Source organism: Rhineura floridana, chromosome 4 (genome assembly GCF_030035675.1).
Source record: "Rhineura floridana isolate rRhiFlo1 chromosome 4, rRhiFlo1.hap2, whole genome shotgun sequence".
Lineage (NCBI taxonomy): Eukaryota > Metazoa > Chordata > Lepidosauria > Squamata > Rhineuridae > Rhineura > Rhineura floridana.
The window spans coordinates 152,126,284-152,151,891 of record NC_084483.1 but is presented as its reverse complement, the minus strand read 5'-3'; the positions used below and the strand labels follow the sequence as shown (position 1 = coordinate 152,151,891).

At 41.4% G+C, this 25,608-nt stretch overlaps 1 protein-coding gene across 6 annotated transcripts; it reads left to right on the top strand.

The window, feature by feature from the left end:
• TCTE1 (t-complex-associated-testis-expressed 1) lies at window positions 1-24,646 on the top strand. Of its 6 annotated transcripts, none has more exons than XM_061624861.1 (5): window positions 1-19; window positions 11,227-11,485; window positions 12,306-12,874; window positions 18,151-18,600; window positions 23,251-24,646. In XM_061624861.1, exons 2-5 carry the CDS (start codon window positions 11,308-11,310, stop codon window positions 23,461-23,463), a joined length of 1,410 nt encoding a protein of 469 aa, XP_061480845.1. In that variant the 5' UTR covers window positions 1-19; window positions 11,227-11,307; the 3' UTR covers window positions 23,464-24,646. The 6 variants fall into 6 exon arrangements, with proteins under 6 accessions (XP_061480845.1, XP_061480847.1, XP_061480843.1 ...); XM_061624863.1 differs by lacking the exon at window positions 1-19 and adding an exon at window positions 577-1,405 and having other exon boundaries at window positions 11,231-11,485; XM_061624859.1 differs by lacking the exon at window positions 1-19 and adding an exon at window positions 577-1,405.
• Window positions 24,647-25,608: the final 962 nt, after the last annotated feature.

Below are 25,608 nucleotides of genomic sequence, written 5' to 3'. Positions count from 1 at the left end.
CACTGGAACTGGAAGAACAGTAAGTGTGTCTCTATCCTCTCATTCAACAATGATAAAGTACAAGCTGCTCCTATTCCCCAGGGACTGGAGGAATCATTTCCAGGTCAGAAAGAACATGACCTTTAGGCAAACTTGAACCTCTCATGAAAGGATGGCTAACTTGTGGTCCTCCAGATATTGCTGGACTCCTAACTCTCATCAGACATAGGGCCCATCCAAACCTAACTGCAAATTCCACATTTTCCATATTTGGTTGGTGGCCTTGAGATCCATACATGGCCTGAACAGGGTGGTTCATGACAGATGTTCTTGGAGGTCACTGATTCATAGGGTTGCTGTAAGTCATAATCGACTTGAAGGCACATAACAACAACATATGTGAATTTGAAAATCCTTATTAGCTTGCAACTGATAATGGTGAATTAATGAGGACACAAAGGTATAACGTTGCAGATTATAGCAGTATGGACGCCCCCCCAGCCAGCATGGCCAACCCTGCTTAAAAGCTGCACTGTAATAAGTGGCCTCTTTCTTTGGATATGCTAAATGATATTCTCTCAAAAAAATTGTAGTTTCCTAAGCTAGCAAATGTTCACTTAATGAGTATTAGTAGTGTTGAGAGTCAGCAGCTAGGCTACTGCGGCTTCTAATGGGCGGGGGCTTTGAACGTAGCCAGAGTCAGTGAAGAACAACAAGTTCAAGTTTTGCCGCCAATCGGGGGAATCAGTCAGCCCTTCATCAGTTGCTCATGCATGGGCTTTACGGCGGGGCTGGGGTTGATGCTGTTTTCAAGATCAGCGCTACCTATGTAGGTTCTCTTCTCGCTGTTTCCCGCCTGTATTTGCATGAGAAGAACGGCAGAATTCTCCAGCATTTCTCCTCATGAGACAACCGATCCAGATGTCCATGAAACTTTCTAGCACTCGATGGAAATGGGGCTCACAGAGCGCTCGGATGGACGTTTATTCTGTGCAGCGGTACTGATAGCGTGCGGTGTTTAGTTGCGTTTGCAATGTGTTCCCCACAATTATGCCTACGCTAAGCTGCACTGGAGATAAGCCTCTCAATGTAGCCGGAGAGTTTTCTATCATATCGGGCTATACATTCTCTAGGCTGGCTACCACAGCAAAGCTCCCTATGCTATGTTGTGTCCCTCTATTTTTTTGGCGGCGGCGACGGGGGGAGACACTGATGCATATTCTGACAAATGCATACAAGGAGGTACTCCAGCCGCTGCTCCAACGAAGACAACACCCCATTTTAGCACAACACGCCCTCCTTCAGTCTAGTCCTATGCATGTTTATTAAGGAGTCAGCCCCACTGGGGACTTACTGCCCAGTAAGTGCGTTAGTATTTGCTGCCTTAGGAACACGAGAATCTTCGAGCGCTCCTGCTGCAGAGCAGGTGAGCGGGCGGTAGCTAAGAAACATTGTTATTTTAACCTATAAATAAATGAAAAACAAACAGCCTAGGCGAAGAATGTGTGATTCTCTTAGAATGGCCACATGGAAATAAGGAGAGGGCTCCTGGGCCTTTAATACCTCTGTAGAAGAGGAATTTCAGCGAGTGAGGCAGCCATTAAAGCGTGCAGGAACCCTACCTTCTTTTTCATTTGGCCACCCGAGATCAGCAGCCCAGTCCTTATAGAGGGCGGGAGTATAGGGCAGCCTACAGTCAAAAGGAGGGAGACGCTTATTATTTGGGGTGAGAGGGTGAGGCTCACGAACACAGCGTCCTGTTTATTTTGATTTCAAATGTAGGAAACAATATATTCACGACTCGAGCCCTGTCCCGCCCCGGGTGTTTCTTCGCGCGCATCGCCTAAAAGGAAAAGGGCGGCTCCCGCTTGTTGATTGGAGGCCGCGCTGAGCTCCTGACCCTGTGGGGAGGGCTGGGCCACCCTGCCTCTTAGTTCCGGCCATTGACAACACTTCGTTTCCCTAGCAACCGCCTCTGAGGACTGTGAGCAGGCAAGTGGGATAGATCCTCCCCCCGAAAGACATGTGGTGGGTTATTCGGGAAGGGGAGAAGAGGGAGCTTTGAGACTTTCCGGCCAGCGGAATGCTTATATGTGTATCGGTAGCATTCGGAGTTTAGATGCGCCATCCGTGAAAGGCAAATAGCGGATGTAGTCGAAAAAAGCGTACAGGGGGTAGGGAGCCCCTTAAAGCTACGAGAGTAATGATGGAGGCAGCCCCTAAACACCTTTCCCACCACCCCTCCTGCCTGTCTGTCTCTAAATATAATATGTGTATGAGAGACAGACAGAGAGATCTGTACAGGGAAAGAGTAGAGTCCCTTTTACAAAAGAACCAGGTAGCCACCATAGAGAGTTCTGTTGCCGCAAATGCAAAATCTGGCTTTGTACCCCCATGTCAATTACTCTAGGGCGGTTATGGTTCCCTACCTGGGCAGTTACAGTGGACTGGACCACCGGCTTCATCCGTTCCACAAGCGTTCACTAAGAGACTAAGAAAAGCTCACCCTTAGTCTTCCCTAATTTGGGATGGTCATAAGGTGCTAAGGAGCAACTAAAAGTAGTTCCAGATGAGCAGTTGTTTCCAAAGGCTGCAATTGCTACAATTCATCTTGGTAATATGGTGGTGGTGGGGAGCTTCCTCAACAAACATTTAAAATATTGTTAAAGTGGGGGTGTAGGGAGATACTTTGGGAGGCATTGATAGCTGAGAACCTCTGGAGAATAGAGTGTGGTACACTGAGGGAGTGGAAGCTCTGGGAGCCTCTTGTGAAAATATCCTAGAAGAGACCCTTTTTCTTCCATCTCATGGGTTCAGTTGTTTTTAGAATTCCTACAATGAGTTCAATAAGTCATGCTCCCAGGTAAATGGGCATAGGATTCCAATCCTAACATCTCAGGAGCTACTGTAGAGAGCTTTTTCAGTATCCTGAGGAACATGGAAGAATTTCCTTTCCTCTCAGCTCTGTGATGTTTGGAGATACATGCTGGGGAGAAAGATAGAATTTGTTTAGGTCTGTGCTTGAATGTCCATAACGTTTTGCAATCTTAATCTGTAAGGAAAGGTATGTGATGTGTAATAGAAATTTTGAGGAGACAAACAGCACATCCACACAACCCTTTTAGGCAGAGATGACAGTGTTTTGTACTGTTCAGCTCCTAAGCAGTTGCATGTACATTAAGAGACAAACAGCAGTAATGCAAGTAGAACATAGGCGGCTTTCAATAATCAGCCAAATTAGTAGTAGCAGTTGCATATTGCGCCTTCTCTGTGCAGAACTGTTGATTAGTGACTTTTAATCCTATTCTCTTTTGCAGTATATTTAGTGCTTGAATTATAGAGGGAGGAAGATGAGATAGGCAAGCTCTTAATAAAATCCACAAGACACTTCCTGTGGACTCTCCTCAATTTTAGCCAAGCCATGCCCCTCCCAGCTTTCTAAAAACATTGTCATGAAAAGTAAGGCCCCCCCCACCTGTATTTCAAGCACTGCTTGTATTTGTTGATTGTTGCAACTACTTGGTACTGTACTGTTCGATGGTATGGGTTATATTCTATTCAGTTTAGTGGACTCTATGTTGCATTCAGAAGATCTTTCCCTGTGAGCAGGTCTTATTTCTTAAAAGGAAGTTGAACTGAAAAGGTTTGAATATTAAAAAGCACCTTAAAATGAATGAAATACTTGAGGAATCTGTCTTGATTTTTTCTTACAGGTTTTACGATTAAATATCTGTCTGTAAATAATATAAATTGGAAACTTACTACATTTTGGCATTTGATTGCATCGCTTTTAACAGTACTTTTGCAGTACCTATGATTTAGTCACAGAGTGGGTGGAAATAATACCTTTATATGCTAGCTTTTACTTAATGGCATTTTAATTTGCTGTTAATGCAAAATGTCAAGAAAGGAGACTACTTATATTCTATGCCTGTGTGCCATTTATGGCAGCAGTTATGTTTTCAGCCAAAGTTCATTGAATCTGAGGTGATGAGTGAATACAGAAGGACAAATAGTAATATATCACAGTAAATGTACAACTGCTTAATAAGCTAATCATCTATATTATTCCTGTGAAGAAATGAGAACCGTACTACATTTCCATACTGGAATCAAAAGGCTGAGGAAATGGGGAGGGGGGGTAAACTCTTTACACTTTGGCAGGAAAATATAAACAATCTGTTTATAGGAAATGGTTACATATATGTTGTGGTAAGTTACCACTTCATAAAATATCTAATCACCAATGAATATATGAATATGAATGCAAATCAGTACAGGGGGATGTATGTCTCTACTGACAGAATAAGAAAATGAAGTAATACAAAAGCAATGGTAATATGTGATTAACACATCAGGAGGTTCTGTAAATTGATTCAGTGTGATAAATGACTCACTGCAAGACCTAGCGCCTTGCAACTCCCCAAGTACTTGATCATAGAGTTAATTCAAGCACCTTGTGGAATCATTATAGCACCATAGCAACTTTGTTCTGCTATATTTGTGATGACACTGAATGCTCAGTTAGGAGAGAATGAAACACATATGTCTTATTAAAAACAAAAATAAGTTTGAGGATTGTGTCCAGGTTTCTACCTAGATTTCCTAGAATGCTGCGATACTGTGTACGTAGAATAGGAAAAGCCTCGCTTTCTGCTAAGGCAGTGGACACCTGCCTTCTTTCATTTACAGTACATTCAATCCCAAAGTGATAGCACTGAACCTCCTGATGAATTGTAATTCAGCAGTTTCACACTGCAGCCTCTCAGCCTTTTTCAAAGGGAGACTGCAACGGAAACCGCAGAATTATAATTTATCAAGGAAATACAAGGTTCAGTGCTATCACTTATGGACTGAATCGAGGCAAAGCTTTTTTAAATCAGACTATTGTTACCAGTGCCAGGATGTCTGTGTTATCAACAAATGACTACTGTTAATGACTTAATTATCACCTTCCCTACTTTTCTGCATTTTGTTTCATTTTGACCTCACTGTTTATAATCCACATATACACACACGTGTGTGTATGCACGCATATACCCTGGAATTCAGGATAACACTTCATATATCTGATGAAGTGGAATGTAGTCCATAAAAGCTTTTTTGTTATGTGCCTTCAAGTCAATTACGACTTATGGAGACCCTATGAATCAGCGACCTCCAATAGCATCTGTCATGAAACACCCTGTTCGGATGTTCTAAGTTCAGGTCTGTGGCTTCCTTTGTGGAATCAGTTCATCTCTTGTTTGGCCTTCCTCTTTTTCTACTCCCTTCTGTTTTTCTCAGCATTATTGTCTTTTCTAGTGAATCATGTCTTCTCATGATGTGTCCAAAGTATGATAATCTCAGTTTCATCATTTTAGCTTCTAGTGACAGTTCTGGTTTAATTTGTTCTAACACCCAATTATTTGTCTTTTTTGCAGTCCATGGTATGCGCAAGCTTATACCATAATAAATGTGTTGTTCTTTAAGGTGCCCCAAGATCCTTTGTTGCTTTTGCTACAGCTGGCTAACATGGCAACCCCTCTGGAAATTGTTAAAAGCAAATCAGTTTTCTAGCACAAGTGGATACCGAATAGTTGGTTGCTGAACTGATGCTACTTGATATGTATGTCGTGAGCTGCCTACTGAGCAGAACTTCATAGAATCATAGATCATAGAATCGTAGAGTTGGAAGGGGCCTAGTCCAACCCCTTGCTCAATGCAGGAATCCAAATTGAAGTATACCCTTCTTTTGGATGGATCCTATCTTTTAGCAAGCAGCCCCCCATGCTGTCTTTAAGCTACTCCTAAAACTCAGGGGAACTTCAGTACTCCTCAGAAGAGTCAGAAATAAAAATAACATCCCTGTTCATGGGTGAAAATGCTTTTCCAGCATAAAGTGGCTCTTTGGATTGCAGCCACAGCCTTTATGAGCTACAACTAGCATTAGAGGTTATAATGAACTCTTCTTCACTTGCAGGCTTTTTTTTTTTAAGTCAATAGAGATTTGGTTGAAATCCACCTAAGATTGTTCTCCTGCATTATGGAATATCTAATCATGAAATGTTTTAATTTTTAATAGAATTTTTAATTTGCAGATTTTGGCAATGAAATACTTAATTGTTCCTAATAAAAATTAGAACCCTACTCATTATTATTTATTTATGCAGTTATATTGTTCATGGTGCTTTACAGAAATAAACTCTGCATTCATGCTTCTTGGAAGAAGCTGCAACTGCAAAGTGATTCTCTTACTGTTGTGAAATAATCACTGGGACTATTTGGCAAGTACAGAAAGCTGTTGAATTTTAGCACTTCATGATACCAGGGCTTGGTTTTGCACTTGCCAATTGTTTTCTCCCATCCATATTCTGGGATTGGTGGAGATTGGAGTGACAAGGTGGTTGTAATGGCATGCTGGTCACAGCAGTCAGATCTGTAGAAGGATCTCCAGCTGAGGAGCAGTAGTGGGCTAGCTTGACACCGGAAGGGAGAATCAGGGAGAAGAGAAAGGAGAAACTGCAGCTATAAAGGCTGCTGTGCTCTCCTGCTAGAAGGTTTGTTGGTATGGCTTTTGAGGTTAGGAACTTTGGTTGCCTGTACCTATATGGTGTTAGCTCCACAACAGCTATATTTCACACCCACACTAGGATTAGCTGGTCTGATGGATAACATTTCATGTCATTTGGCCATTGGGCAGCTTATCTCACCACTTCTGCAAAGACCAAAGTGTCCGTTTGTCCTGGCCTCTCCCTGCATCTCCAACTGCCCACCTTCTTATTAGTGTATTACTTTTCTCTAGCACCTGCTGCTTGCTGTTAATACAGTCAAAGAAACTTTGTGGAACATTATCTGAAACACAACATGAATAATTTCTTTGCTCCTCGAGTTCTTAGCATTTTGTAGATGTCCACTCTTGTGATTCAGCAGGCTGTTTTATTAGCACTACCCCAGACAGTTTGGGGGTTGGAGTGATTGTCAAAGCCTACCGCCTGTTACAAAGGTTTCACAGACACCAGGGCTTTAGCACACCAAGGCCTGCGTCTTATATGAGCTTGAAAGCAAAAGTGAGCAGCTTCATGAAGGGGAAGGAAATAATGAGCTTGATCTCTGCCACAGTACCTGCTTCTCTCTTTGTAACAGGAAAATACTGTGGAGAATCAAAGTACTATTCAGCAGAAGTGTGCAGTACTATGGCACTAGTTTCCATGTGGCCGCAGGCTTCTTTGTAGGAGGTTATTAGGAGGTCTTGTGAGGATGAAACACTGTGTCAGAAACTAGGATAATTTCCATTTTCGGTTCACACACCATTATCAAACTCTGTTGCGCTGCAGGATAAAGGAAGACATGGACCTACTGTTCAGTTCTATCAGATTATAGGAGTAAAACCAAATATAATCTGTCATACACATATCTAGGAGGTATGGCTATGTCAGGTCATGAAAGGGAGAAAAGTGGAAACAAATCTATCATCTTAGTTCTGTCAATAGCCATTTGCCATGTAGCTAAATGGATGGCAGTGTGCCTCTGGATACCAGTCACTGAGGAGCTAATAGCAGGGGAAGGCTGTTGCTTTTGTGCTCTGCTTTGGGCTTCCTGGAAGCCAAGGACTGGCCACTGTTGAAACCAAGATACTGGACTAGAGGGACCCTTGGTATAATCCAGCATAGATAATTCTTATATTCTTAGTTTATTTACTACTGTGATCTGCATTTGCCTCAAGAAGAAATTCATTTATCCTTTTACAGATCACCGTATCCTGGATCCTTACCCTCAAATATATGGCTTGCTTCACTTGATGAAGCCCCCTCGGGTATCCCCCAGGTTGTTCCTAATTAATTAGTATCCTGCCCTTCCCCCCAGAGGGAGCCCAGGGTGGCAAACAAAAACACTAAAAGCACTTTAAAGCATCCTAAAAACAAAAGGCTTTAAAATATATTAAAACAAAACATTTTTAAAAACATATTAAAACAAAATGTCTTTAAAACATCATTTAAAAAACAACTTAAAAAACATCCTGAAAAACAATTCCATGTACAGATGCAGACTGGGATAAAGTCTTGTTGAAAAAGGAAGGTCTTCAGTAGGCGCCAAAAAGATAACAGAGATGGTGCCTTAAATATTAATTTAAGGGGAGGGAATGCCAAAGTATTGGTGCCACAACACTAAAGATCCGCTTCCTTTGTTGTGTGGAGCAGAATGCCTGATAAGATGGTATCTACAGGAGGCCCTCACCTGCAGAGCACAGTGATCGACTGGCTATATAAGAGGTAACACAGTCTTTCAGGTATCCTATTCCCAAGCTACATAGAGCTTTGTACTCTAAAACCAGAACCTTGAACTTGGCCCAGTAGCTAATGGGCAGCCAGTGCAATTCTTTCAGCAGCGGAGTAACATATTGGTAATACCCTGCCCCAGTGAGCAATCGTGCCACCACATTTTGCACCAGTCACAGCTTCTGAACCAATCCCAAGGGCAGTCCCACTTAGAGCACATTACAGTAATCCATTCTGAAGGTTATCAGTTCATGGACAACAGTGGTCAGGCTGTCCTGGTCCAGAAACAGCCACAGCTGCCTTACTAGGCAAAGCTGGTAAAAGGTATTCCTAGCCACTGAGGTCACCAGGGCCTTTAGCAACAAAGATGAATCCAGGAGCTCCTCCAGATTACGAACCTGCTCTTTCAGAGGGAGTATGGCCCCATCCAAAGCAGGCAATTGACCTATTATCCGACCTCAGGAACCACCAACAGCATTGGGGACAAGATGGTACCCTGCAGTGTTGGAGAATTTTGTATTTTTCCATTGGGATCTTTTGCTGGGGGTCCTGGAATAAAAATTTTGAAGACACAGGCTTGCAGCAAAAAGGAAGGCCTTTATTGGATGACAAGTGTACGCTTGGTCAGTCTCCCTCCTAGTGAGTGGAGAACTGCCACTTGGCACTGTTTGCCTGGGTTTTTTATACATTTCAGGACAAAGACTTTAGCATCTACCAATCAGGATTTAACACATCAGAATGGCATAGACATGATAGTATTACACATGCATTTTGCATAGGCATTTTGTACTTTAACACATCAGAATGATATAGACATGACAGTATTACACAGGCATTTTTTATAGGCATTGCATAGGTACTGTACTTCTCTGCATCGTGTTCTAGTGAATTTGGTGTTCTAATGAATTTGGCAATGTTCAGTATTTCACATGAAAGTACATTTTCACAGTGAGCTAAGCATCTTAGCTATTCTGCAATTCGTTCTACATCTTAGAGGTACCGAGATATTCAGCACAGTGTTATCAATTGTTTTGAGTACAAATAGTTCCAAACAAACCAGCATGGTCAGGGAAGTCAGTTCCAAAGAGAAAAAGATCTGGTTTCCTACTAAACTGTTAAAATGTTATGAACCTTTATAGCTTTATAAAATAATGTTTTTGCTTATTATGTATATTGAGTTCTCCATTAGTTATACATGTATGTATATATAAAATTCCCCATCATCTCCCCCCTCTGAAGCTAGCTAGAATACTAGCTTCACACAATATCACATTATTTCATTTATTATCCTAAAGTATTTGGTGAAGAGAAAAAAAAGAGAAGAATAGCATTACAAAATTACTGGGTGCATGGTAGCATTAATCATTAATCATTTATCAAAATTCTCCAACAGCAGCACCCCACAGCACAATTGCCAGGAGCCAAAAGACAATCCCCCAGGGCTGTTCTCTGAAAACAGCCCTGGGGATAGGATTGGAACCACTGTAAACCAGTGTCTTCGATACCCATCTCACTAAGTTGGTATCTCAGAAGGATACCATGGTTAATGGTATCAGAACCCGCTGAGAGATCAAGTAAGAATCACAGGGTCACACTCCCCCTGTCCTCCTGATAAAGGTCATCCATCAGGGCAACCAAGGTCGGTTCAGTCCCATAGCCAGTCCTGAACCCAGATTAGAATGGGTCAAGATAATCAAGATAATATAGAGTACCTTATAGAGACTATATAGAGATTGAGGCACTTTTCTGCTGAGTTTATGGCCTAGCATAGTCTGGATGGCAGATTAATGTTCAGAAACGGGGGGGAAACCTTTTCCCACCCAAGGGCCATATTCCCTTCTGGCAACCTCCCTGGGGCCACATGGCAGAGCTACAGGGAAAAGTGAGTGGGACAATAAATATAAATTTTACCTTTGTACAGTAGGTACTTTCTACACACACTCCTCTGTATCTTCCATCCAGATAAGCAAGAAACATTATCAGAGTTCAGAGCTGCATTCCAGCCCTATTATACCACTCTCACAAGTGTTCATGTAGCCTTTTAAAGTAAACCTTCAGTGAAGACCTGCAAGGCTCCACCCTGCCATAAAGCAATGGCTCATTGTTTCCATGTTAAAATGAAATTTCAGCTGTATTTAGTTCAGCAGAAGGGAATCTGTGGCCCTCCAGATGTTGCTGGACTATAACTCCCACCAACCCCAGCCAGCATGGCTACTGATCATAGAGTATGGGAGTTATAGTCCAACGAAATCTGGAGGGCCAAAGGTTTCCCTCCACTGATTTAGTGCTTTGGAGGTCATGAACTCCCCTGTCTGTTCTGGCATGCATATATTGGCTTATTTTTTAAAGGGGGGCAGCCTGCAGTATGGCTATTGCCCCTGCTTTAAAGCTATCCCCTCTAGTCACTGTGTGGACTATACTGTGTTGTTGTCATGTGCTTTTGCATTGGCACTTCAGAGGCCTGTGTGGAAAGGATAAACTGCAACTTGGAGAATATGTTGTCTGCATGATCCTTAAGAAATATGAGTACTATACGGGAGATGGAACATGTGTGAAATTAGAATAGTTCAGAGAAAGGAGAATGGATTGGGACTCCCAGGTTCTGTTCTGTTTGGGTTTTTTTCAATATATATAAATTTATCTTTACATCATGTGAGCATTCTGCACTGACACACTGCTGCTTTTTGATGTAGAACCACCACTTCATTGTGCTTATCCATCTGATTTGTGTATGAGTAATTTCCTTTAATTGCTTTATCTTCACTTTAGTAGACATTTAATAGCTCAAGAAAAGGCAAAGTTGGTCCAGAAAAATAGTGCCTTGTTTCATATGTGCATTGGTGGAGCTAATTATTGAATGTATCATATCAAAGATTTAAATAAATACAACTGTAAAAGTCTTTCTCCCCCTTTTCCTCCCCTTGTAGTACCATGGATCACAACAAATATTTTATCAGTACCAGTGATACTAACTTCTGGATTTTTCTAGGAAGAGTGACTGCAGAACTTTAGTGATCCAGTTTGCACAGAACTTTCAGTCGAGAGAGAGAGATCATTCTAACATTCCAAGATGCAGGAGTCGGTTGCTGCAGATCCCAATGCAGTTGCTCCCCCGAGCCACACAACAAACCCTGCAGCTAACCCCCGGCGAATGCGAAGGATTATAGCTGAGGATCCTGAGTGGAATCTAGCCATAGTTCCACAGCTCACAGAGCTCTGCATCCAGCACATAATCAACAACTTTGAAAGTAAGTAATTTCTCCTTCTCTATGCAAACCTTGCTGAGAAAGTACAATTAGATCACAGGTTAGAATTCTACATGCTATTGAGGATTGATTTTTAAAAATGAAACTAAATGTAATACATCGTTAGAAAATGCCAGTCAGTTATATGTAGACCAAATCATTCCTGCATCCTGCTGTTGCTTGACAACCAGTTAATTCCTTTATTTTTGCCTAGTAGTTTTTGTAAAGACATTATAGTCTACAATATAACACAAAACTCATATATTCATTCCCAGAAACTATTGTTCTGTGAGGAAGTCTAGATATTCCTAATTATTTATTTATTTTTATTTATTTATTATTTGATTTATATCCCACCCTTCCTTCCAGTAGGAGCCCATGATAATGAATTCTTAGCATCCTCAGCAAATTACTGTTTTCAAGATTCTTTGGGGGAAGCCATGCTGAATTAGTACAAAACCAAATGTGCGTTTAGATATATGGTGCAATATTATTTGAATAATTGTTTAATCTGCTCCTGCTATTTTAATGCTATCATTTAATTTGTTTGCTTTATTTGCTGCTGTTATTTTAATATTTTAGTGTTGCTTTTTTGTTATTCTATTGTGGTATAAACATATTCTATTGTTTATTAACTACTGTAAACCAGTTAAACCACTTTGAGAGGATAATTTATCCTGAAAGGTGGTTTGAAAATCCAACCAACAAATAAATAATATATAACTAGCAAATTAATCTCCATGGAGGTATAAAAAGCAGGAAACAGGCACCACATTCTAACAGGCTCCACGCTGTAATACTAATTTCACTTCTTTCCAACTAGATAATCCTATCTTGCATAGTCTTCTTCCTGAGCACCAAAGGAAGGTGCTGGACAAGGTCTCCACAAGTCTGCCCCTCACTGTGACTGCCAACCTGATTAGTGATGAAGGCTATTGGAAACGATGCTGCACTGAGAGATGGACAGTTTGTGATGTGTCCCGCTATGGAAACAGCTGGAAACGGATGTTTTTTGAACGTCACTTGGAGAACATATTGAAGTTCTACATTCCAGATACCAGTAGCCCTAACCAGGTCCTGGATGTCATCCCACTCTGCAAGGAATATGTGAGGAAGCTAGAAATCGACCAGTTCCTTCCACCAGTGAAACTAGATCAGAAGAAGGAAGATGAAGAAGTCTCTGATACTGAAAGTGATGCTGGACTAGATGAACCTTCCATGGACCATTTTGATATGAGTATGCTCGCCCCAGCACTCTGTCACCTAGAGGAACTGCACTTATCTTATGGCGTTAAAGATTGTGGCATGAATTTTGAGTGGAATCTTTTTGAGTTCACCTATCGGGACTGCTGCTCCCTGGCCAATGCTGTCAAGAAATGTCCAACTTTAAAAGTAATTTACCATATACAGTTTTATAATATTTAGAAACCCTAAACATAGAATGATGGTTCCCAAAGGTCAGAGGCCAGTTGAACAATCCTTTAATTCCTTTAGTGTAGAACTATGTCTGAATAATTAAATGAAAGCAGTACTTCCATGCCGAGAGAGAGCCTGTTTTACAGCATACTTCCAATACTAATCCCAAACATTCTTATTTAAATAAATAATAATAAAATTTTATTTGTGAGTCGCCTATCTGGCCGAATTAACGGCCACTCTAGGCGACGTACAATAACACAATAAATACAACATATGGATAAAAAAACAGTCAATAATTAATCTAAAACCAGCCTTCCAATTAATAACATCATAAAAACTAATCCACCCCAAAAATCCTGTAGGCCTGCCTGAATAGCCAGGTCTTCAAGGCCAGGCGGAAACCCATCAGGGAGGGGGCATGTCGAAGGTCAAAAGGAAGGGAATTCCAGAGGGTGGGGACCACAATCGAGAATGTCCTCTCTCTGGTCCGCACCAGCCTGGCTGTTTTGACTGGCGGGACCGAGAGGAGGTCTTGTGTGGCTGATCTCGTCAGGCGGCATAATTGGTGATGCTGGAGGCGCTCCTTTAGATAAACTGGACCGAAACCGTGTAGGGCTTTAAAGGTTAATACCAACACCTTGAATTGGGCCCGGTAAACAACTGGTAGCCAGTTTAGATGTTCAAATGCCCTTAATACATTACAGCAGAGGCATGGGAGTCATTTTTCCATGGCTTCATCCTGTGTAGATGGTGTTCACTACACAGGTCCTTACCATCTGATCCCAGCCAGGCAAGGATTGTATGGGGAGGACCTATATTAATTGACCCTGCTTACATGGTACTGGACCTTTAAACATTATAGCAGTACAATGAGATGAAGCTTCAATAAATAAGCTCCTAAACCTCTGCTGTAATCTATAAAGGCCACTGCAAGTCCTATGGATTTCAGATGAAACTTATTTCCAAAAAAGGGCCAAACAGGATTTGGGAGATCCATAACTGGAACCCTTGACAGTTCTATTTTTCTTGAAAGTAACTATAGGGCCTCCCAAATTAGATTGGGGCTGCAGTGCTATGTTGTTGTTACGTGCCTCCAAGTCGACTGCAACTTATGGCGACCCTATGAATCAGCAACCTCCAAGAGCATCTGTCGTGAACCACTCTGTTCAGATCTTGTAAGTTCAGTTCTGTGGCTTCCTTTAAGGAATCAATCCATCTCTTGTTTGGCCTTCCTCTTTTTCTACTCCCTCCTGTTTTTCCCAGCATTATTATCTTTTCTAATGAATCATGTCTTCTCATGATGTGTCCAAAGTATGATAACCTCTGTTTCATCATTTTAGCTTCTAGTGACAGTTCTGGTTTAATTTATTCTAACACCCAGTTATTTGTCTTTTTTGCAGTCCATGGTATGCGCAAAGTTCTCCTCCAACACCACATTTCAAATGAGTTAATCTTCCTCTTATCCGCTTTTTTCACTGTCCAACTTTCACATCCATACATAGTGATCGTAAATACCATGGTCTGAATGATCCTGACTTTAGTGTTCAATGATACATTTTTGCATTTGAGGACCTTTTCTATTTCTCTCACAGCTGCCCTCCCCAGTCCTAGCCTTCTTCTGATTTCTTGACTATTGTCTCCATTTTGGTTAATGACTGTGCCAAGGTATTGATAATCCTTGACAAGTTCAATGTCCTCCTTGTCAACTGTAAAGTTACATAAATCTTCTGTTGTCATTAGTTTAGTCTTTTTGACGTTCAGCTGTAGTCCTGCTTTTGTGCTTTCCTCTTTAACTTTCGTCAGCATTTGTTTCAAATCATTACTGGTTTCTGCTAGTAGTATGCTATCATCTGCATATCTTAAATTACTGATATTTCTCCCTCCAATTTTCACACCTCCTTCATCTTGGTCCAGTCCTGCTTTCCATATGATATGTTCTGCGTACAGATTAAATAAATAGGGTGATAAAATACACCCCTGTCTCATACCCTTTCCGATGGGGAACCAATTGGTTTCTCCATATTCTGTCCTTGGACAGTAGCCTCTTGTGCAGAGTATAGGTTGCGCATCAGGACAGTCAGATGCTGTGGCACCCCCATTTCTTTTAAAGCATTCCATAGTTTTTCGTGATCTACACAGTCAAAGGCTTTGCGGTAATCTATAAATCACAGGGTGATTTTCTTCTGAAATGCCTTGCTCCGTTCCATTATCCAACGTATGTTTGCGATATGATCTCTGGTACCTCTTCCCTTTCTAAATCCAGCTTGGATGTCTGGCATTTCTCGCTCCATATATGGCAAGAGCCTTTGTTGTAGAATCTTGAGCACTACTTTACTTGCATGGGATATTAAGGCAATAGTTCGATAATTACTGCATTCCCTGGGATCCCCTTTCTATGGAACTGGGATGTATATGGAACGCTACCAGTCTGTGGGCCATTGTTTAGTTTTCCATATTTCTTGACAGATTTTTGTCAAAATTTGGACTGATTCAGTCTCAGTAGCTTGTAGCAACTCTATTGGTATGCCATCTATTCCTGGTGATTTGCTTCTTCCAAGTATTTTAAGAGCAGCTTTCACCTCGCATTCTAAAATTTCTGGTTCTTCATCATACGGTTCCTCCGTGAATGAATCTGTCATCCGGGCATCTCTTTTATAGAGTTCTTCAGTATATTGCTTCCATCTTCCTTTTATTTCATCTTGGTCATTCAGTGTGTTCCCCTGTTGATTATTCAACATCCCTACTCTTGGTTTAAATTTCCCTTTCATTTCTCTAATCTTTTGGAATAGGGCTCTTGTTCTACCCTTTTTCTTGTCCTCTTCTATTTCTATACAGTAACTATTGTTATTGTAATAGTTCTCTTTGTCCCTGCGTACTAGTTGCTGTATTGTTGCATGTAGGGTTCTGACTGTGTTTCTATCTCCTTTTGCTTTTGCTTTCCTTCTCTCTTTAACCACTTTAAGAGTTTCTTCAGTCATCCATTGAGGTCTTTCTCTCTTTTTAACTAGAGGTATTGTCTTTTTGCATTCTTCCCTGATAACGTCTCTGACTTCATTCCATAGTTCTTCTGGTTCTCTGTCAACTAAGTTTAAAGCCTCAACCTGTTCCTTATTTGATCTTTATATGCTTCTGGGATGTTATTTAAATTGTATTTTGGCATTATGATTGCCTTGTTGGTCTTCTTTAGCTTTACTCTGATTTTCGATATGACCAGTTCATGATCTGTGCTGCAGTCTGCTCCTCGTTTTGTTTTCACAGAAAGTATGGAACTTCTTCATCTTCTGCTACCGATTATATAATCAATTTGATTCCTATATTGACCATTTGGTGATGTCCACGTGTACAGTCGTCTTTTCGGTTGCTCAAAAAATGTGTTTGCAAGAAACAAATTATTGGCTTCACAGAATTCAATAAGTCTTTCTCCTTCATTTCTGTCTCCTAGGCCCCATTTCCCCACAATTCCTAATTCTTCTCTGTTCTCTACTTTTGCATTCCAATCCCCCATGATTATCACCATATCTTGTTTTGGTGTGTGATCAATTTCTTCCTGTACTTCTGCATAAAATCTCTCCAATTCCTCTTCTTCTGCATTTGCCGTTGGAGCATAGACTTGGATGATGGTTATGTTGATAGGTTTCCCATTTAATCTCATTGATATAATTCGCTCAGACCTGGCGTTGTAGCTCCTAATTGCTTTTGCTACATCACTTCTCACTATTAAAGCAACCCCATTTCTTCTTAATTTCTTATTTCCTGCATAAAATATTTTGTAGTTGCCTGATTGAAAATGTCCCATTTCCATCCATTTTAGTTCGCTCACACCAAGTATTGCAATGTTGACATGTTCCATTTCTTGCTTGACAATTTCTAACTTTCCCTGGTTCATGCTTCTCACATTCCATGTTCCTATTGTGTGCGTCGTACAACTCCGGACTCTCCTTTTGGATCTGTGCACATCAGCCTCTGGGCTTCCTTTCGGCTTTGACCCAGCTGCGTCATTAGTCACAGCGCTACTTGTACTTGTCCTTTGTTCTTCCCCAGTAAGTCGGTGAGTGCCTTCTGACCTGGGGGTCTCATCTTCCAGCACTATCTCATGTTGCATTTTGGATACTCTGTTCATAGGGTTTTCATGGTAAGAGGTATTCAGAGGTGGATTACCATTGCCTTCCTCTGAGTTTGGATGCATCTTAGTCTGGTGTCTTAGCTTTGACCATTCTGCCATGGGTGCTCCTGCTAGGAGTCTAGCCTCTTGGTCTAAACTCCTGACGGCATTGCTCTTAGCTTCTTCAACACTCTCAACCCCCCTCACCACGTTAAGGTGTGCATCCTAGGGGGGTGCTATGAGAGCAGTGCTATGAGAGGTGAATTAACCCCATACTTCAGCATCTGTATTCTGATGTAAATCCCTTTCCCTCCCCTCAGCTGCTGTCTAGATCAGGAAAATCACTAGGGGAAATTCTTTTCCACCTGCAGCACAGCAGCAATCCAACTTGGGGAGACCCCTACAGCTCCTTTTAAAAGAAAAAACAAATGACAAGTGATTGAATCATGGGTCTCCCGCATCTTGTCTAGTTTGGTCCTAAATGTGGCTTGCATTAAAACAGCAGCCTTAAGTTTCCTTTTCAATCTGTTCCCTCCCTGCCCCCCCAGTATGCCCTATCTATTTTTAATGTAGACATCTGCATGGCCTAAGTGAGGAAGCAAGGTAGGTGAGTCTCTAATGATATAAGAGCCTTGCAGCTCCTGTAAAAAAATGGCATGGGATGGGTGGAATGACCCCACAACTCCTCACCCCCAAACCACCCTGGGTAGTGCACTTTTGATTCATGGCACTTGAGAGATCTGTGTTGTATCTTACTCGTGATGACTAAACCATCCATTTGCCTGCCAGTTTATATCACAGAAAGCCTTGAGTCTGCTTAAAGGCAATGGAGAAATCTTTGATTCTGAATTCCAACCTCTTTGAGAAAACAAGGCAAAGTTAACCACAATTGCTGCTTGCACACCAGAGCTTTCAAATTACTCCTTGTGAGTCCAAAGCAGTTGAGCTTTTGAAGGTATGCACCGGTTACACTTAACAGTTATGATATGTGTTTTGTTTTTTTAAAGCATCTAAAGGAATAAACTGTCCAATTCCTTTGGCTTTCAGTGAGAACTTAGTGATCCTGTGGGAGTCTGAGGCAAACAACGATGTCTGAAATATTTTTAACTTTTTAATCAAAGTATGTAATCTTATTTTTCTGCTGCAGGTCTTCAAACTGTGCCGTAGCAAAGTGGATGATGATAAAGCCCGTATCCTGATTTATCATCTATTAGACCACCCCTCGCTAATAGAACTAAACTTATCCCACAATCTGATCGCAGACCGGGGAGCACGAGCTGTTGGCAAGCTGATCAACCGCAGCAAATTGGTAACCCTTAACCTTTGTGATAACAGGATCCGGGCTCAAGGAGCCCAGGCTATTGCTCATGCGTTGTCCAAGAATTCCATCCTGACGTCCCTAAATCTGCGCCTCAACTGCATCGAGGATGAGGGAGGCCAAGCCATTTGCCATGCCCTCCTGGTTAACAGCATTTTGACAACTCTTCACTTGGGCGGCAATGAGTTGTCAGAGCCAACAGCCACTCTTTTCTCTCAGGTCCTGGCTCAGAACACTGCTCTGATTCACATCAACCTCTCCTGCAACCACATTGGGCTAGTATGCAATCTCCTTTTTTTTAAATGGGAGCTTAACATGCAGTTAATATGCAGTTAACACACAGCACTTATATAGCAGTTTAGAATGTTCAAAGCACTTTACATACATCATCTAAGTAATCCTTACACCCTTGTAAGGTCAGGTCAGATGTAGGGGTGTTGAATCTGAGAGATAGTGGCTTGTCACCTCATAGTGAAGTTTTGGCTGAGATAAGACTTGGCCTGGTTTACATGTGTAGCAGAATGAGGTGGCAGAGTGCACCTCTCCAGTGGGGGAGATGAGCTCCATGCAAGTAAAAGGCACATCAGAGAGGGAGGCTCTAGCTCAACCCACTCCTTGCTGTGCTAGTTTTTAATATGCAGAGGTTTTTTCTGTGTTTTAACACAGAGGACCACTCAAAAGTGTGATTCCCCACTTGCAGATAAAGTAGTACCATTGATTCTGCCATGTCAGAACTAGATTGTCTCATTCCTTTGTCATTCTGCTGCATGTGTAAACTAGGTTTGACCTGGAGAGATCCAGGCTCATAGTGCCTGCATTGCAGCACCTCTGTGTGTTCTGGTTACCAGCAGTCAGTTCAGTCAAGAGATAATTCTACATTATTCTATAGTAAGAAAGTCTAGGTCTCCATACAGCCTGCTGGATTTTATTGAGGGTGTATGCAGCAACAATGTTGCTGATGCATTAATAGTGCATTTGAAAAGAATTCATACTGGACTGTCCATATGTCCAGCTTTATCTGTTGTTCTGTGATACTTCCCCAATGTTTCTGCATTATTGCATCCATACTTTAACTCCATCCATTCCATTTTCTGTGTTCCTACCACCCCAATTCCCCCCTTTTTTTCCAAACACAAGTTAGTTGCGCTATGACACCATGCCACCATCATTTCATTTGTACACATACGTTTAGACTGTGATTGCTATGCCAAGCCACGATCAGCTGCAGAAAAAGCCACGAATGCTGGTATCTGGCATTAACAGGAAGTATGTGAGAGCGGCTATGTCACAAAAGAAATGAATACATTTTGGCACATTGCCAAGGTGCTCTTGCCCTATAGTGAATTAAAGCAGGAGTAAAGAAAGAAACAAAACATTTGTAATATAAAAAGTTATGGGATTTTAGCAGGAAGCTATGAGACATGCACCGATTGCAGCCGAAGCCATATAACCTCCCAGAAACGTTTGCAGGCAACTTTTGCATTGAAAGTGTGAGCGCATTGAAAGCGTGATCGCATATAACCGTCCTGATAGCATTGTGAGCAGAAATCATGATGAATGCACAATAAAAAGGATTTCTAGAGGGGCCTTAGCTCCTCTTGCAATCTTCTAGCAAAAGATTCAAACATATCTCTGGCTTACATTTAAAGATGGAACTTTCATATTTCATTATTTAGCAGTGGAGAAAGCAGAGAATGGACTGTTTCAAATTGTGTTCAGAAACTCTTCTTTGTAGCATGATGTGTGACTCTCATTGTATGCCTTTTTTCCTATTTTGGTAATGTGGCAATAAGTGAGTGATATAACCTATTTGGAGTGTATTTGTGGTCAATTCTACATAATATTGCCACAGAAAATTTAATATACCAGGTGCTTTACAATCTTTGTCTAGTTTGTGCTTGCAACTAAGGCCCGGAGTGGGTAATTTGCTCCAGGCCACGCAAGAAATTTATCACTCAGCAAGGATTTGAACCCAGGCTCCAAGATAAAAAATCCAATATTTTACCAAAGGACAAAGGTTTAAATCCTCAGTGGTGGTCTTTTGAGAAGTTAGCAACTCTGTAAGGTGGGTGTGCAGGTGCTTCATTGCTTGGTTTATGTCTATCCCAGCATGCTTTAGTTTTTTCTTGTTCCAGCATGCTTGAAATGAAATCTGGATCAATTCATGTAGGTTAAAGCATGCAAGCTCTTCATATTCACAGAGTTGTGGTCAGATTGAAGAAAAGTTATAAAAACTTCAATGGCTTTTGCATGTTCATCAGCTAATTTTGCCATGTCCACTATATATTTTTCAATCTCCCGTAACACCATGGCAATCATAATTTATATAGCTAATGGGCTTCAGGAAATGGCAACATTAAAATTTCTTAAGATGTTGTCATTTCCCCTGAAATTATTTTAAGAGCTCTTATGAGTTTTCATATTCTGTTTAAAAAATAGTTCTTAAGCCATGCTGTGCTAGACAGTTCTGCCTACTTTCACGAAGGGAGTAGGAGGCCTTGGTTTGGAGAAAGAGATCAATGTGGACAGAAGGTGAGCAAGTAGAAGCCTATGCTTATTGTATCAGACATTGATTTTGGTGCTGTAAAAATGTCTCAAGGGAAACTGGATTTTCAAGAAATTTAGATGTTTGAAAACTGAAAATCTTGCTTGTATCAGGTAACACTTGGGGTAGCTTAGAGAGGTATTCTGGATATCTGAAGTTACTACAGTGAAGAATCCTTCATCTACCTGAGTGATTGATGACTTTATTTTAAAATCCACAGACTGAGGCAGGAAGAGAGAAAAGCAGAAAGATCCAGAACAGGACATTAATAAAAGAGATATGTTGGCCCATGTCACAGCTTAGAGATCACTAGCCTGCTCTTGCTTCAGATCTTCATCTCTATTATTCACAATTATTTTTGTCACATACTTTTAAAATCTGTCTGCTGTTATGTATCACGATGATGTCATCTTTTATTTCTTGCCATGCCAATTTTGTTCCCTCTGGGTCTGTCACATACTTTTTTAGAAGCATCAGAGGTTGAGGGAGTTAATGACTTCTTGTCTTTTTTCTGTAGAATGCCAAAATCTTGCAGAATTGCCTAAGCAAACACTTTATCATCTCCTGACATTATAATGAGGAGTTAGAAAGATGCCACTGTTATGACATTTTCATAACTGAGAGCATATTACATCATCCATTCTGTGAGCATTTGGCATTAAGCAAGCAGCAGCTTGATGAAAAGATGACATGAGAGGTCCACAAATTTGTTTGCCCCGGTATGCATCCTTCACCATTCCAGAGGCACAGTGAGATGTCTGAGATAAGATAGGATCAAGCCAGCCAAAATTTGTGAACCCCTAAGTGATTGGATGCAAGGAAATGGCTCGATCCAGAGCCCTAGTATCATTTTGGGGCCTCTTATAAACTTGTAACATGGACTCCTTTACACAAACGCATTATGATCTTACCTCAAGCCACAGGCATGGGTATCCCTGGGATCAATGCCCCTGATTATTGTGGTGGTCTGTCCCTACTATCCTTTCCTCCTACTTTTGCACCAGCAACTCTGGGACTGGTAATTCTTACGGGAGCAGTTCACATAGGGAATTATACATCTCTTTGTCTCTGAAACTGTACATCCGAGTTTAATTGCACAAACACTCTTTCTCTGTTTTAGAGAAGGGCCTGGACCAGCAGCTCACTGTTCAGAAAGCAACTTGTTCTGCTCTAGCACTGCTTCTGATTGGCTCCAGCAAATCTCAGTGAAGCTGGACAATGGGTACATGGAGGGAAATAAGTTTTCATAAAAATCTTCAAGCAAAATTTACAATTTAGCCTTAATTTTTTCCCCTTGTGGTAATGGGGATGTTGCCTAGGCTGTACCTCCTCCCCCCCCGATCTGTGGGCCTTGATAAAGTGTATCTCCTATGCTCAGGTCTGTGCATTCTTAACTGGGCAAGTGTTAGGGGGCTGTTGATATGTGTGCAGCATTAGCAAGGCTACCGCTTCTGTATGAGTGAAGGCATACATAATGTTTTCAGAGTGGCAGAGGTAGTTTTGTTGCTCTCGTAACACATGTACAGGGTGAACCCTTAAAAAGACCCTTCAGTTTTGTAGGGGCCTCTTGCAATTCTATTTTATTAAGCATTCATCACAATGCTGTTATTGGGGTGGTTATACGTGATCCTGCTTTGAATACCATTTGTGGCTGCAAACGTTTTGGGGAAGTCATATTTATTTGCAATAGGTGCATATCCTGCGAAAATCCTGTAACTTTTCATAGCACAAATGTTCCAGTGGTGTTTTTGTCCTGCTTTTGTTGTGTAAAAGTGCCCCTCCAGACAACAATAATGCGGCAATGTTGGAGAAACATCACAGAACAACTAATAAGGTGGAATGATGTGTGGATGGTTCAGTATAAATCCACCACTAATGCACCATTTTGCATCAATGACATGTTGTTGAGTACACCCTCAGAATATACCTTTATATACCTGCCAACTAAGATTTTGCATCCTGCATCTGATGAAATGGGCTTCAGTCCATGAAATCTTATGCCGCAATAAATTTTTTGGTCTTTAATGTGCCATAAGACTTTGTCTTGTCTTATTTATTTATTTATTGCATTTGTATACCGCCCCATAGCCAAAGCTCTCTGGGTGGTTTACAACAATTAAAAACATTAAAAACAAATATACAAATTTAAAAACACATTTTTAAAAAGCAATTTAAAAACGCATGCTAAAATGCCTGGCAGAAGAAGAAAGTCTTGTACAACACTAGCCTCCGCCACCCCTTTGAGAGCAGAAAGCCCCTTTCCCCAGGCTTCCTTAGGTATTAATTGAAAAAAAAATCAAGGTACTTTGGGACAGCGTGGTTTAAACCTGTGGATTTTGTGTGTGTGTCTTTGGCCTTCAGCCTAGCCTCTTTATTGATTCCAGGATGGAGGGAAGCAGCTGCTGGAAGGCATGACCGATAACAAGACCGTGGTAGAATTTGACCTAAGGCTGGCAGAGGTGGGACAAGAGAGTGAATACCTCATTAACCAGGCCATAAAGACCAACCAGGAACTAGCCCGTCTCAAAAGCCTGCAGCAATTGAACTCTGCACATGGCCCACATTCTGTTGAAGAAAAACACCCTGAACTAGACTAACATTTTAAGTGTTTTTGTTTTCACTTTCACCATGTTAAATGCCTATTTTATTTTTGCTAAGCATTTTGCTCAGAAGTTATTCTTTCTCCTCATCTGGTTTGATCTTGGCAGGACATGGCTTCACTTCCCCCTACCTTTTTCTTGACCTTCCCATGAAACCTTTGGCACAGCTCCCTAGATCCCATGGCCTACTGCCACTGAGCCTGTAACTAAGCCAAAGTGTGGGCAACTGAAAGCAGATTGCTTCCTTGTTTATCCCTGCCTCTGTTGTTTCTCTTTGTTGATTTTTAGATGTTACACTCCTCAAGGCAAGGAACTCTTGTGCTTTGTAAACTACACCCTGCTGGAGCTACATAAATAATAATTAATTAAAAATCATTGTGGAGAAGACAATCTGACATTCTGCAAACTGAAAATAATGGTACTATAAAAGCATGACAAGCTAGGCAGATGATGTTTAAAACGAGCTAGATCTAACATATCCCTTCAGTACAAGGTTATTTTTTAAATGTATGGAAATGTTTCATTAAAGTTGTATACAAACATTTCCTCTCTATTTGCCTCCCCTCCCTGGCACCCCACCCTCTTTCCCCCTTGTTATCCCAAAGCAAAAGTCCTCCCAGTGACAAGAACAGGACAAAAAGAAAGCGTGAGAGAGAAGGTTAAGCTCCCCCTTTCATGCAGCATTTTAAATCAGTACCATCACTTTATAGGGAATTGGCCAGACCAAGATTGAGTCCTGCTGCCTTTATGTCTAGTTGTGCTCTCAGGCTGGACAAGCCTTGGTATTGTTGTCCACGCACTGGTAACCTCCAGGCTGGATTACTGTAATGCGCTCTATGTGGGCTGTCCTTGAGGTTGGTCCGGAAGCTGCAGCTGGTGCAAAATGCGGCGGTGAGACTGCTCACTGGGGCAGGGTATCTCCAACATGTCACCCCGCTGCTGAAAGAATTGCACTGGCTGCCCATTTGCTACCGGGCCAAGTTCAAGGTTCTAATTTTGGCGTACAAAGACCTACACAGATCGGGACCAGGATACTTGAAAGACCGTCTTACCCCTTATATGCCCAGTCGATCACCGTGCTCTGCAGGTGAGGGCCTCCTGCAGATACCATCTTATCAGGAGGTTCCTTCTGCACAATATAGGAAACGGACCTTTAGTGTGGCGGCACATACCCTGTGGAATTCCCTACCCTTAAATATTAGACAGGCTCCATCTCTGCTATCTTTTTGGCGCCTTTTGAAGACTTTCCTCTTTCAACAAGCCTTTTAAGTTGAGACCTGTCCCAGTCTGCATCTGTGTCAGAATTGTTTAATATGTTTTTAATAATGATTTTAACCCTTTTTTAAGGTTTTTAAAAATGTTTTTAATGCTGTTTTGTTTTAATGTTTTTTTAAGATCTGTTTTTATGATGTTTTAAAGTGTTTTAGTGCTTTGTTTGCTGCCCTGGGCTCCTGCTGGTACGAAGGGCGGGATACAAATTAAATAAATAAATAGATATATAAAATTAACATGGGAAAGCAACTGATGGTGCTGAATCCTGGAAGAAGCCCTGAAGCTTACTGCCAGACTGCATCCTGTAGGCTTCCATCACACTACCAGATATTGGGCTTGTATCCCAATACACACCTAGTCTAGCCTATAATATCGATTTCCCCCTTCCAGTTTGGCCAAGGAATGTATTAGGCACATAAAGCTGTTATTCATATATCTCAGCTTCTAAAGGGAGATGCATTACTGATATATGTCCAAACAGTCCTGCTCAAGGGTAATTTGTAATTTGTATTCATCTGAAGTCTTGTTCCTGATACATGTTGGAAGGGGGAAGGGAGCATTTCCCCCCATCCATTCCATTCTGTAGGAATACAAATAATTTGGACAAGTTAACACATCTAACTCCCCTGAACTTTATGACTGTCTATATGCCTTAATTTTTGTTAGCTGTTTCTGAAGTGCAGGTTATTGTGAGGCCAGTGACAGAATCTGCTGTGACTTAAATGGCTTCCTGGGTGCAACTTGCTTTTGAATTTAAACATCCAAACTTTCTAAGACCCAGTTATGTCTCTTGCAGTTGTTTATCTCCCCCCCCCCCGGAGAATCTCAGTAATATGGTCAAATGGAGATTGCTAAGGGTAGCACAGGCAA